Source organism: Atractosteus spatula, chromosome 11, assembly GCF_055471065.1.
Source record: "Atractosteus spatula isolate fAtrSpa1 chromosome 11, fAtrSpa1.hap1, whole genome shotgun sequence".
Classification (NCBI taxonomy): domain Eukaryota; kingdom Metazoa; phylum Chordata; class Actinopteri; order Semionotiformes; family Lepisosteidae; genus Atractosteus; species Atractosteus spatula.
The window spans coordinates 19,759,673-19,770,738 of record NC_142716.1 but is presented as its reverse complement, the minus strand read 5'-3'; the positions used below and the strand labels follow the sequence as shown (position 1 = coordinate 19,770,738).

Below are 11,066 nucleotides of genomic sequence, written 5' to 3'. Positions count from 1 at the left end.
CTGCAATTACTGAAAATAGTGGTTACATGACATGAGTGACTATGTGTTTTAAAAGTGTTGCTTCACTGTAAAAGTAGGTAAAGGTTTTGGCATGTCTTATCATTTGTCCTATTATAATCAGGGTGCGCAGTTAATTTGTTTATTTTAATAAGTGGCTTTGATATCTAATTATCAGTGTGAGGCAATGAGGTTATACCAAAGCCACTTACTAAAGTTCTGTTATCAAAATGACTGAGCTTTGTGTTAATAAGAGAGTTGAATACTAATCTCAGTTTGGATTATGAGGATTTAATAGGATCATTAAAAAGACCCATGTAATGTTTATCATAATACAGTACTTATCCCAAACAGAGTTTATACTTTGCATCTGAGAATCAAAACTGATTTATTGTACTGTACTACAGCATATATTATGATTTGTCTGAAGACCCACCTGAATCACAAAGTCATAGAACATTTAAAACGTTTAATAAATCATGTGACTGTATTTGGTCATAGGCTCTCATCACAGGAATTCTAAAAGTTCTGAATAAATTTAAAGCAAAATGCACCTTTAATCAAAGTGAAGCTTTTTATAGTGTGAAGTTAATGGACTAGCTGGTTTTACGGTTCTGTTTTGATGTAACCTATAAAAATGTCTTTGTCCTTCACAGCCCACCACATCTTAGTATTCACATCCCATTAGGCAACAAAAACAGTGCAACCTATTTGATGATATACAGTACTATATGCAGCATAATGATGCATTAGGTAGTAAGTTTGTGGCAGCTTCACATCATGAAGTTACCTTATTAAATACACTATGCTAGAACAGTAAGTTGTAATGGTAAAAACTATACATTTAAAACTGCCAGCCTGAAGGTACTGATGCAATAATTTCACACAGAAAGGAAATCCAGCCTTCTACACTTCAATAACAAAAACAATGAAGAGATTCAATCATATTTTAATATTCCCTTTCCAGCACCTACATATCTAATTTCATTTCACTTCAAGCCTTTTTATATTACTATGACAAACATTTGTTTTTAGAGACATTAACCCTTTTTAAAATATCTACATGCAATATTTTATAATAAACAAAATCCCTTTTATGCTTTAAATACACATGCAGTAAATTTCACAGGATGATAGACAATTGAAAATGCCAGTTATTACACATACATCCAAATAACTGAGTTAAGACCATTCACATTATACATTAATTTTAACCAAGTACTTAGAAGTATTTGATACTTTTTGACAAAATGCTCCATCTTAAGATTTCACCATTTTACATTTTTTACTTGAAAGTAAAAAATGATTTTTAATTTATAATGCCCAGTATATATTTTTTAAATTAGAGTACTTTAAAAAACAATGTACAAGTGAATCCTATTTTGAACTTTTGATAGAAAATAGAATCGTTAACAGTTTGCACTGACGATGTGCATATCAGCTGCCTGATATTGAGTCATGCATATTGATTATACCAGCAAGCTGGTATCTTGCCCTGCTTCAGTATAATTGGAGATACCAGTACAGGTATGTTTATAAATGAGAACCCTCCTCAGGCTCTCAATTTCAAGAACGCACACACTCCTACAAACAGTAAATCCATTTCCTTCCGAGTCAGATAGGCACATCTTACAGCATATAGCACCAGGCCCTAATACATACATTTACACAGGCTTCTTTTGCATTGCTTAAAACCTGATATCAGTGAAGAGGGAAAAAAAGTAGCAGAGTGTGGAATATTTAAGTCTTTACTACAGAGCCTTCAGATAACAAATGTCTCACTGTGCTCAGACAACATTGCTGACTTGGACAGCAGTTTTTTTGTAGACCTTCCTATCTTCCCCGCTTTGGCTCTAATCTCAGTCTGGAAAGTGAAGACCCTGGTAGGAGGTGTGTAAAGACAGGAGTGTACTTAAGATATACTGGTACACAGGTACACGAAATCAAGAGAGAGATCCCATTTAGGACATTGAAAAGGAAATTATGCACTTACATATGAATGCTGGAGAATCAGTTTGGACATTGGCGTCATATGCAAGGAAAGATAACACACTATAACAGTACAACAACCCTTTTCCTTTTCATGTCTGGGTTAAGACCGGAGAAGGGGAGGGGATGGATAAAATACACCTGTAAAGATTGTAAGGTAAATAAACTGGCTCACTCTTTAAAAAAGGTAAAGGTAAACTACTAGTAAGATGCTAGGCAAACTGCCCTTCAGGCTAACTGGAACCTCCTTTTTTCAAACTGATCACTCAACCAATGAATGAATTCTATATGAAATGGAGAAAGACTTTAAAAAAATGGTAATTGATAAAAATGAATTCTAAATTACTAAAAAAAAGTACAGAAATAGTTAATGTGCTTAACAACTAGTTTTTACACAATAAGATTTCACACTTGTACCATATACTTTTCCAATACTTTCATGAACTCCTTAAAGTCTTCCAAGTGCTTTACTGCCAAAACCTCACTTGAAATGACAACTTAAAATTACAAATATTCTATGTAACATTACATGAAAAGACAACATTAACAAAGTAAATCATTCCCTTTGTCACAAGTAGCTTAATTCACAGGAAAAAAGTGCATTTAAACTTTGTAAATGGTGGAAACATCACCAGGAATTCTGATATTCTGTATCATGTAGTGTCGATGTACACTATGTACAGTATATCAAATGCAACACTATAATACAACTAAATACCATCCCATTTACTGGCATTACTTAACTTTTTACCTGTGGTACATACAGGAGCCTTCTGCCTGAATATCTGAATCAGGCCCTGTAGCAGGTGTCTTTGCAGTTCTACGCTTACCATTTTGTTACAATTGCTTTCTGTCACTTGCTTATGTATGACAGTTCTATACCAGTCCTGTTCTTGCGAGTGCCTGCAGAAAAATACCAACAGGATTTGTATGCCTGATCTGACAAAGGGTATGGGAATCTTTTGGTTTAGCAAATTGTGGGTGTTACTGTAGAACATGCAAATGATGATTAAACCCCTACAGAAAAAACAGACATTGCAACCATACAAAGCAAGGCTCAAATGCAACCAGACCCGAAAAACCAGACCTGCAGAATATTTTGGAAAACATGACATGAACATTCCACAGAAACAGGCAGAGCAAAAGTGCCATCTAATATGTGCAGATGGACCTGTCCAGCATTAAATGGATAAGCTATTTCACTGATTCAGCCAATCAGAGGTGTAAAAAAAACATTAGCTCCAAACAAGGAAGATGAAATTATATTTTCACTAAGTGAGTTCAGCAATCACTCCTGAACATCTGCACTCAGGAATGTCAGGGCAAGATTATGCAGTATTTATTCTGGAGCTGAAAACAATAAACATGGAAAAGGATTATTGAATGTAGAGATGGTGAAACAGGTATGCACACAAAAGCTTTACAGGGGAGAATTCAGTTAGGCCTGTGATTTCCAAACCCAGTCTTTCGGGTACACTTCCTCTCCTCTCTTTTTTTCCACCAATCACATTTTAAGTAATTGTAATCATTTTAGCTTTTAAAATTAAGTTACTTAAGGATAATATAAAAAATTACAACCTACAACCGTTCAAGAGATGAAGATGTTAATCACATCCTATTCAATAAATGCAATGGCACTTAAAAAGTAACTACAGTATATATATGTATGCAGTCAACAAGCTCTACAGTATAAATCTAGTTGTGTGGGACCTGTGTCTGCACGTCCGAATTCCAAACAAGCTGTTAATCAACTGTGCTAACTTTACTCCTGCTTGTTTGTTTACATTTTTGTTTACCTGAGTGTTTCTGCACTCAGTCCTTGTTTTCAGAAACACCTTATTCCAACATCAGCATACATAATTTTATGCTGTCATTCCTCAGCCTAAGAATTTGTTCCCTTCTCTTTTTCTAACAGGTGATTATTTTATGAAAAACAGATAAAGATGACAGGCAATTTATCAAATGTTTTTTCCAGTGTGCATATGTGCATTTGGTTGTTACAGGTAACAACTGAATAAGGGGAATTGTGATGCACAGAATTTGGAACAGGGTTGTTATAAAATAACACTGAAAATTTAAAGAGCTCAAAGCAAATTTAAAAGTTTGACTAAAAAAGAAAATTTAAATTGGCCTATGGAACAAAAAAACAGAAGACATAGAAACCCCAAGACCAGGGTTGGAAACCACTACTCTGCAACACATGGCTGTATTCTTAAAGGCCCTAAAGTTAAGATTTCCTCAATTAAAAGTAATACAAGTTAAAAATCAAAAATAAAATGGGTCTGTTTGAAAAACTACATTTAAATCCTCCCCCCAGAAAAATCTGTTATGAATAGGCTCACAAGCAGAATATCAAACTTTATTGTAAAAATAAGGATAAAACCTACCTGCCCTAGAAGGTATTTCCCCTGTGAACCTCAACAGAAAAAAATAAGGCATAACAAAGGAAAATGTACATACAGCTTGCAGTGTGTTATGTAATCTTGCTTTCGGTTGTCTTGTGTGGTGTTTTTGAATGGTGCAGGTGTGAAACCTCCCTCATGCACAATCACTCAGAAGGCACAAGGAGGAGCATTATTATAGAGTAGTCATATTCTCAGCCAGGTAGTACAGGCTGAAACCATTGCAGACCAAGCAGCAGAGGTTGCAGAGTGAGGAGAGGGAGTGATAGAGCCAAAGACGGTTGCTCAGCTTCTTGTACTTGGAGTCAGAGTCACAGAGCTTTGAGTAGGCCTCCCAGTTGGAGGAGAGACCTATGTCCTGGCCCAAACCGCAGACTTGCTCAATTAGGTGCATTTCAGCCATGATCTCCGACGTCATCTGACCAAACCACTGTGCATTTATAGCTGCCACCGTCACACACACAAAGAAAATAAAAATCTGAGAAGGCCAAAGAAAAAATGTTTTCATTAGATACTGCCTGGTTGCACCCATGGATACATGCAAAGCACAAGTGATTGTCAGATTATGAAAAGCTACATTGTGTAAAATAAAATGGGTTTCCTCTCTCAAAGTGAATTACAAGAAGTTCCTATCCATTAGACCTACCAAGCTTAAGCATGTAAAACTTCTTGTCTGCTCTGATTTGATGGATTTAAAGCAATCTAATATGACTTCCATGTAAACTATCGCATTAAGGAAAAAATGTTCATTGTAGTCAATTATGGGGTGAAAGGAGTCAAAACCTTTAACTATAGACAACTACACACAGGTTTCTTAGCGTTTTTTCATAATGGAACCATTAAAAAAAAGCATCGTAGCACTAAGAACATCGTGAAACTTCATCTTAAGATTGTGATGCTTTTTGCTAAGCGACTTCAGGGGCGGGGTTAACAAAGAAGTACTTTATACTCACTCTTGAAATGACCGATTAAGAGGGGTTTTGGGAAACACTCGAAAAAGTAGCACGTATGTTATGTACGTACATTGTAAAGTTGCTCGTTAATCTCCAAGATTCATCGTTTTCGGGAAACTTACCCCAGAACGTAAATTAAGATTTCTACCACTATCCACAGCACTCTTCCCATTTACCAAACGGGTCAAGAAAAACATGTCATTTGCACCCCTAAATCAGATTCAATGCAGACTCAAAAGAGCAGCCAAAATCTCTAATCTCTTGGTAAACAGGGGTCAAGATTACAGACACCAAGGCTTCAATTCTGAACGGCGTACCTGGAAGGCCTCCTTGTCATCCAGCAGGTCACTAGGATGGTAAATGGCAAATATAGTAAGATTGAAAAATGCACAGGCAGAGCCGATATGGAAATAGAAAGGGAACAGCCGACTCTGGATGAATCCAAATGTGTGTCTGTTCAGATTATTGTCCATCACAAAGCCTAGAAAAAAAGAAAAACCCATCATAAAGCAACATGGGAACAAGTAATAGGTTTATTCCATGCTGAAAAAAAGGGAGAAAGAAAACACAACATTTCAGCCTTGAAGCCTTCTTCAGGTGTGAGAAAGACAAGGCAGTAAGCAAAGGTAATGTAGCGGGAGAATAAAAGCTGGGAGAGAGGAGGAGCGAGAGGCAGGAGCAGGGGACAGAAAGAGAGGCCAATCAAGAGGTGTGTAGTCAGAATAGGTGTAGAGGGGTGTGAAATGAAACCTTCAATGAATTCCAGGTTCAACGAGGGGCCAGTTTTTATTCTCCCACTACATTACCTTTGCTTACTGCCTTGTCTTTCTCACACCTGAAGAAGGCTTCACGGCCGAAACGTTGTGTTTGCTTTCTCCCTTTTTTTCAGCATGGAATTAACCTATTACTTGTTCCTTTGCAGCCTACACATGCTGACGCAGCTACCCACCTGAAATAATAAGCAACATTACTTACTATTGCAAGGGAGATACAGAAATAGTTTGTATCCAAAAACAGGGTATGTTTTTGTTCCATTTTACTAAATTACACAGTTTTTCAACCCTGCAACTGAAGCCGTCTCTGCTGCTACTACCAATAACCAACAACTACTATTTTTAAATGCTTAAAGTAACATTTTATGAATTATTCACCTTAAACTTTCTTTAGTCACAGTGTTATTGGATGTACAAGAACATTTTTATAAGCAACTTGAAATCTTCTACTTTCTGGGACCTCAAAAAGTATAATTAGTAAAATTATTAAATTTTGGTTTCAAATTAAACCAATTCAACTCCAAAGAGAAATAACATTTGCATCAATATATCTTCAATATAAAAATAAAAAAAAAATCACAGCTGATTTAAAACCAGCTATTCTCCACATCCCTTCTGGACAAGAAAAAAGAGTGCTCATTAGAGACTTTACCTGATATGAAGGTGACCCAGATCTGCATGCCCCAGAAGGTGGAGAGGAAGATGAGCTGCAGTAGTTTGGCTGTCACTGTGGGCTCTCTGTCTGTAGGCATTATCACTCCCTGAGCAGACACTCAGGCTGATGGTACTGTCCCTCACGATGGTGCCCGCACAAATTCTACAGTCTTGTATACCTTCAGGGCACACACAAACAATATAAAATCCTGGAGTCTCTGCCTCACACTGCCTTTGTCACTTCTTCACTCCTGACATACTGCAGGCAGTAATGCTTAGCCTTGGTCCTTGAAGGCTACAATTTGTTGGTTATAATCATAGATATCTTAGATACAGGAGTTACAATATATGCAAGTTATGAGCATCAACAATCAAATGTAAACCACCTCTAACATGTTTCACTATTATAACTGGCTATGAAGCTCCAGTGAAAAGAACACCAAGCCTGTCATTTAGCGAAACACTTTCCTCTGAACCTTTAAAAATTCACAACAAGGTAAACTAAACACAAACAGCCAACATGAAATTCTGTGGTAGCTGGTCTATCACATTTACCAATCAAACCTAACTGACTAAATATCAAGTGACCTCATCATTAACACTGGTCCCTTTCTACACATATATAAATCTACAAAGTTATTTTTGTACTACACCATATGTCTCATCTTAAAATTGTAATTAACATAACGCTATGGAATAGGGTTTCTGCATAAATAGACAAAATCCTTTGCAGTAAAAAGAATACTGCAGAATAAAGCAAAATGCATAAGACTTGCATGGTTGGTTTTTGGTTGTCTTAAACAAAGATGGTTCTGTGGCTTTGAGATGGGTAGTGAGGTCCTTATGTCCCAGTCCGAGAGTGCACCCCAACAAAGTAGTGTATTATCCTCACTAACCGATTGCCAGTCAGATAAAACTGAACGGCATTACAGCACACTGTCAAAGGAAATTAGAAGTCATGCCTTGTCCACCCACTTCTGGTAAATCACTTTTCCCCATGACAAGATCAAATACCCCATATTTACTCGTAATACTTTTAATGCAAGATCTTGGAAAGGATCACAATTAGCACATACACTACACTATCACCACACTATTGCCAAAATTACAAACAAGAACAAGGTGCACATATTTTACAATGATAAAATGTATTTTAACATTGGAATAATGTGAAATACGAAACTGTTAACTTTCAGTAAAACACCTCAAACAGTCTATGTGTCTATCTAGAAAATGTGGCTTGTCTACCTTATACTAGTTACATCGATCTGAAAGACTCAAAACCAAATGAAATACAAGTGCATTATTTCAGTGACTTCATCTGTTGTCCCTGCTTTGAGATCTCTCCCTCTTCTTTTCTGTACTTCTTTTTCTCAACCTATGTTCTCTGATAGGTACATCTTTCTGGAAGACAATGCACATTTACCAGTTGCAACTACTGCACATGACTTAAATGTTAAACAATCACAACATAGTTTGAAATGCAAGCAAAAGGTCACCTGTAATGTTTGATTACATGTTATATGTAGTGGAAGATTAATAGCACCACATAATGAAAGATTAATAACATTTCAACATTTACTACTTTCTAAAATTAAACAGCACCCATGTAGCAACAGCTGAAACTGCACTGATATTGTCCTATTAAGGCAAAGATTAGTCATTTACTACATCAACAGTGAAATAAACCATAAACTACACTTACATTCACAACTATTATTATAATTTATGACTAACAAACTTTAACAGCATAGATTAAACACATCAGCAACATAAAGAGCCACTACAGGAAATTTTTGACTCACATTTGAATGTGCCAATTAAAATGTTGCATTGCACATTGAGGGTGCCGCTGGTTGTATGTTTCCATATTTCTATACTTATATTAAAATTTTGTGTACCAATCTTCACCTGTGTACTATTTTCTTTTACAGTAAACACACACATTGGGTAGATAAAAGTAAAAAAAAAGGGTCAACTTGAATTTCTCAGAAGACTTTAATGTTTACCACTAGGAACAGGTAAATACCTGACTCCGAACAAGGAAGTTGGGGTTCATAATTCAAAGTTGGAAACCAATTAAACTAAAGAACTTTACAGAGTCAATGGAGGCTACCAATGTCACCTTCACGAGTTTATTTTAACCCCTCATAGGCAGGACTGAGTTTGATTACAACCCGCTAAACTAAGAATGCTTTATTTTCTTAAAATGCGATAAAGCACAAATATCTAAATGTAAGTAAACGTTTTTCTCCGCTCACAACACCCCATGAGGACCACTCACAGTCGATTCATTTTCAGTCAGCAGCAGGTTTTTAATCATCTTACAATGAAACTGCGTTTATTTTCATCTTGACTTCATTACAACATAAAAAATGTTTAAACCTCCGCTTTTAATGAGTACCTGTTACAACAGGTTTCGTATAGCTAAGTTTAACAAATATACTTTGTCAAATCCAAAACGAATCGAATCAAAATATAATCGTCACAACCTGCTGAAAGTTGCAATTGCTTTATTTTAAGTTAAATGGCTTCCCTCTGCATTAATACTCGGTTCTAATACAGAAAATCTAACCAATTTTCACAACAAAACTCAAAACACTGTTTACCTCCTCCCTTTATTCCTTGATACAGTTACAAACACTAAGCACAGTAGCCACTCCCACCCCTATTTTAATTAAAACTTCTCATTGGCCAGCCAAGATCCAGTGCTGCTGTGTATGCGGCTGGCAGAGCTGTCAATCAGGGGTAACGACGCGTGGGTGATAGGCTGGGTTAAATACCACGGGTTAGGTTTGGCGAGCCTTGATTTCGGCTTATTTGAATATTAAAACTGGGGGGTTGAGCCTGACCTACCAAATACAGAATATAAACTTGTTTGCCGAGAGCTAAAAGTATACTGTATATACACTCTTACATGCGCAGCAGTATTCAATATGAAAGCATTGTTAAACAGAAACGTTTTCACATCTGTTCTTAGCTTATACTTATGACAGTAAAAAAAGATATTTAATGACAACATTTATCATTTACATTCTAACAATTTTGTGTCACACATTTAAGAGCAAAGGGGTATTAACTACTACCAGCATCATTGCCAGCTAGGATACCCTCAATTTTTAAAAGTGCACAAAAAATACAAATGAGAAATCCGTTAATTAAAAAAGTGCACATAGCTACGAACCCAAGTGATTCAAATATAGATCATAACCACATAATAATAAAATGTAAATCTAACAGAAAATTAAACCTGCACATACATTTTAATTGTTAAGTTAGAATTGTGCAATGCACTACAAGGGCCACGTTTAGAATACTGTGTACAATTTTGATCACTATAATACCAAAAGATATTGCTGCTCTGGAATCAGCCCAAGGAAGAACAGCCAAATACATTCATGTGATTAAAGAAATGTTGACCCAGTGGACTTCTACAGGATCCTAACCAGAAGACACCTGGAAACTTTCACACATTTTAAATCAGATATCAGGAGGCACTTTTCATCTAAAGGATTCTATGAGTATGGAATAATCTACTCAGCCATATTGGTGAAGCGATTACCCTGGCTTCTGTCATTAAATATCTTAATCAATTAACTACTAACTATAACAGGTTAGATGAGCCAAATGCCCTCCTCTTGTTTGTAACCACTGTTGTGAGGTTACAGTTGCTGTTTTTATTTCCATACCTGGTACCTGGATGTATGGCTGGGTTTACTAGAGTCATTGGGGGTAAATAACAGCAGTGGTACATGGAATCTTGGTCCATAGCCAGAATTTACTGGTATTGTTCTATTTTTGAAATAGCTGTCCTATGAAATCTGTAATACTGTCAGTACTTATCTCTGAAACTACGTTTTGAAGCCCTCAATAACATGTTTATAAAAGTTCTCTCCTCTTTCTGAACTGTGAGCTGCTACTAAGAGGTTTTGTAAGCTCCTTTGTTAGTGTGTGCAGAAGAAATGCATTTATGTGCAATCTGCTGAACATTTTAACATAAGCACTTTTTTCAACTAAATCACCTGTTTTAGGCCTGGTATTGTAGCAGATGCGGTATGCTCACAGGCACCACGATTCATTCTGGCAAGTTGTGGTTAAGTGTGCTTAACGAGTCTACCACAAGAGGGCACAATTCTGATGCTACATACTGCCTTCATCAAAGGTTAGGGTCACATGTCAAAACTCTTTATTGTGATAATTCACATTGCATTTCTATAATTTAACACTTCTGATTCAACTGTGAATTTGTGTATATGTACATGTACATGTGAGTACATCTACATACTTTAAAAATATAT

General features: G+C 36.3%; 1 protein-coding gene across 2 annotated transcripts; it reads right to left on the bottom strand.

The window, feature by feature from the left end:
- Positions 1-926: 926 nt before the first annotated feature.
- Positions 927-9,402, bottom strand: LOC148823635 (transmembrane protein 205). 2 transcript variants are annotated; one of them, XM_088928316.1, is made up of 4 exons: positions 9,378-9,402; positions 6,767-6,947; positions 5,659-5,822; positions 927-4,866 (listed from the first exon to the last, which is right to left on the bottom strand). In XM_088928316.1, the coding sequence occupies exons 2-4, from the start codon at positions 6,864-6,866 to the stop codon at positions 4,564-4,566; spliced, it is 567 nt and encodes a 188-aa protein (XP_088784442.1). In that variant the 5' UTR covers positions 6,867-6,947; positions 9,378-9,402; the 3' UTR covers positions 927-4,563. The 2 variants fall into 2 exon arrangements, with proteins under 2 accessions (XP_088784442.1, XP_088784443.1); XM_088928317.1 differs by lacking the exon at positions 9,378-9,402 and having other exon boundaries at positions 6,767-8,073.
- Between the last annotated feature and the right edge of the window lie 1,664 nt (positions 9,403-11,066).

Excerpts from the sequence above, each read along its gene's own strand:
- LOC148823635 (XM_088928316.1), bottom strand. The coding sequence starts at position 6,866 with ATGCCTACAGACAGAGAGCCCACAGTGACAGCCAAACTACTGCAGCTC. Across the intron at positions 5,823-6,766 it reads CTGGGTCACCTTCATATCAG|GCTTTGTGATGGACAATAAT; the intron begins GTAAAGTCTCTA and ends CTTTTTTTCTAG. Across the intron at positions 4,867-5,658 it reads ATGACAAGGAGGCCTTCCAG|ATTTTTATTTTCTTTGTGTG; the intron begins GTACGCCGTTCA and ends TGGCCTTCTCAG.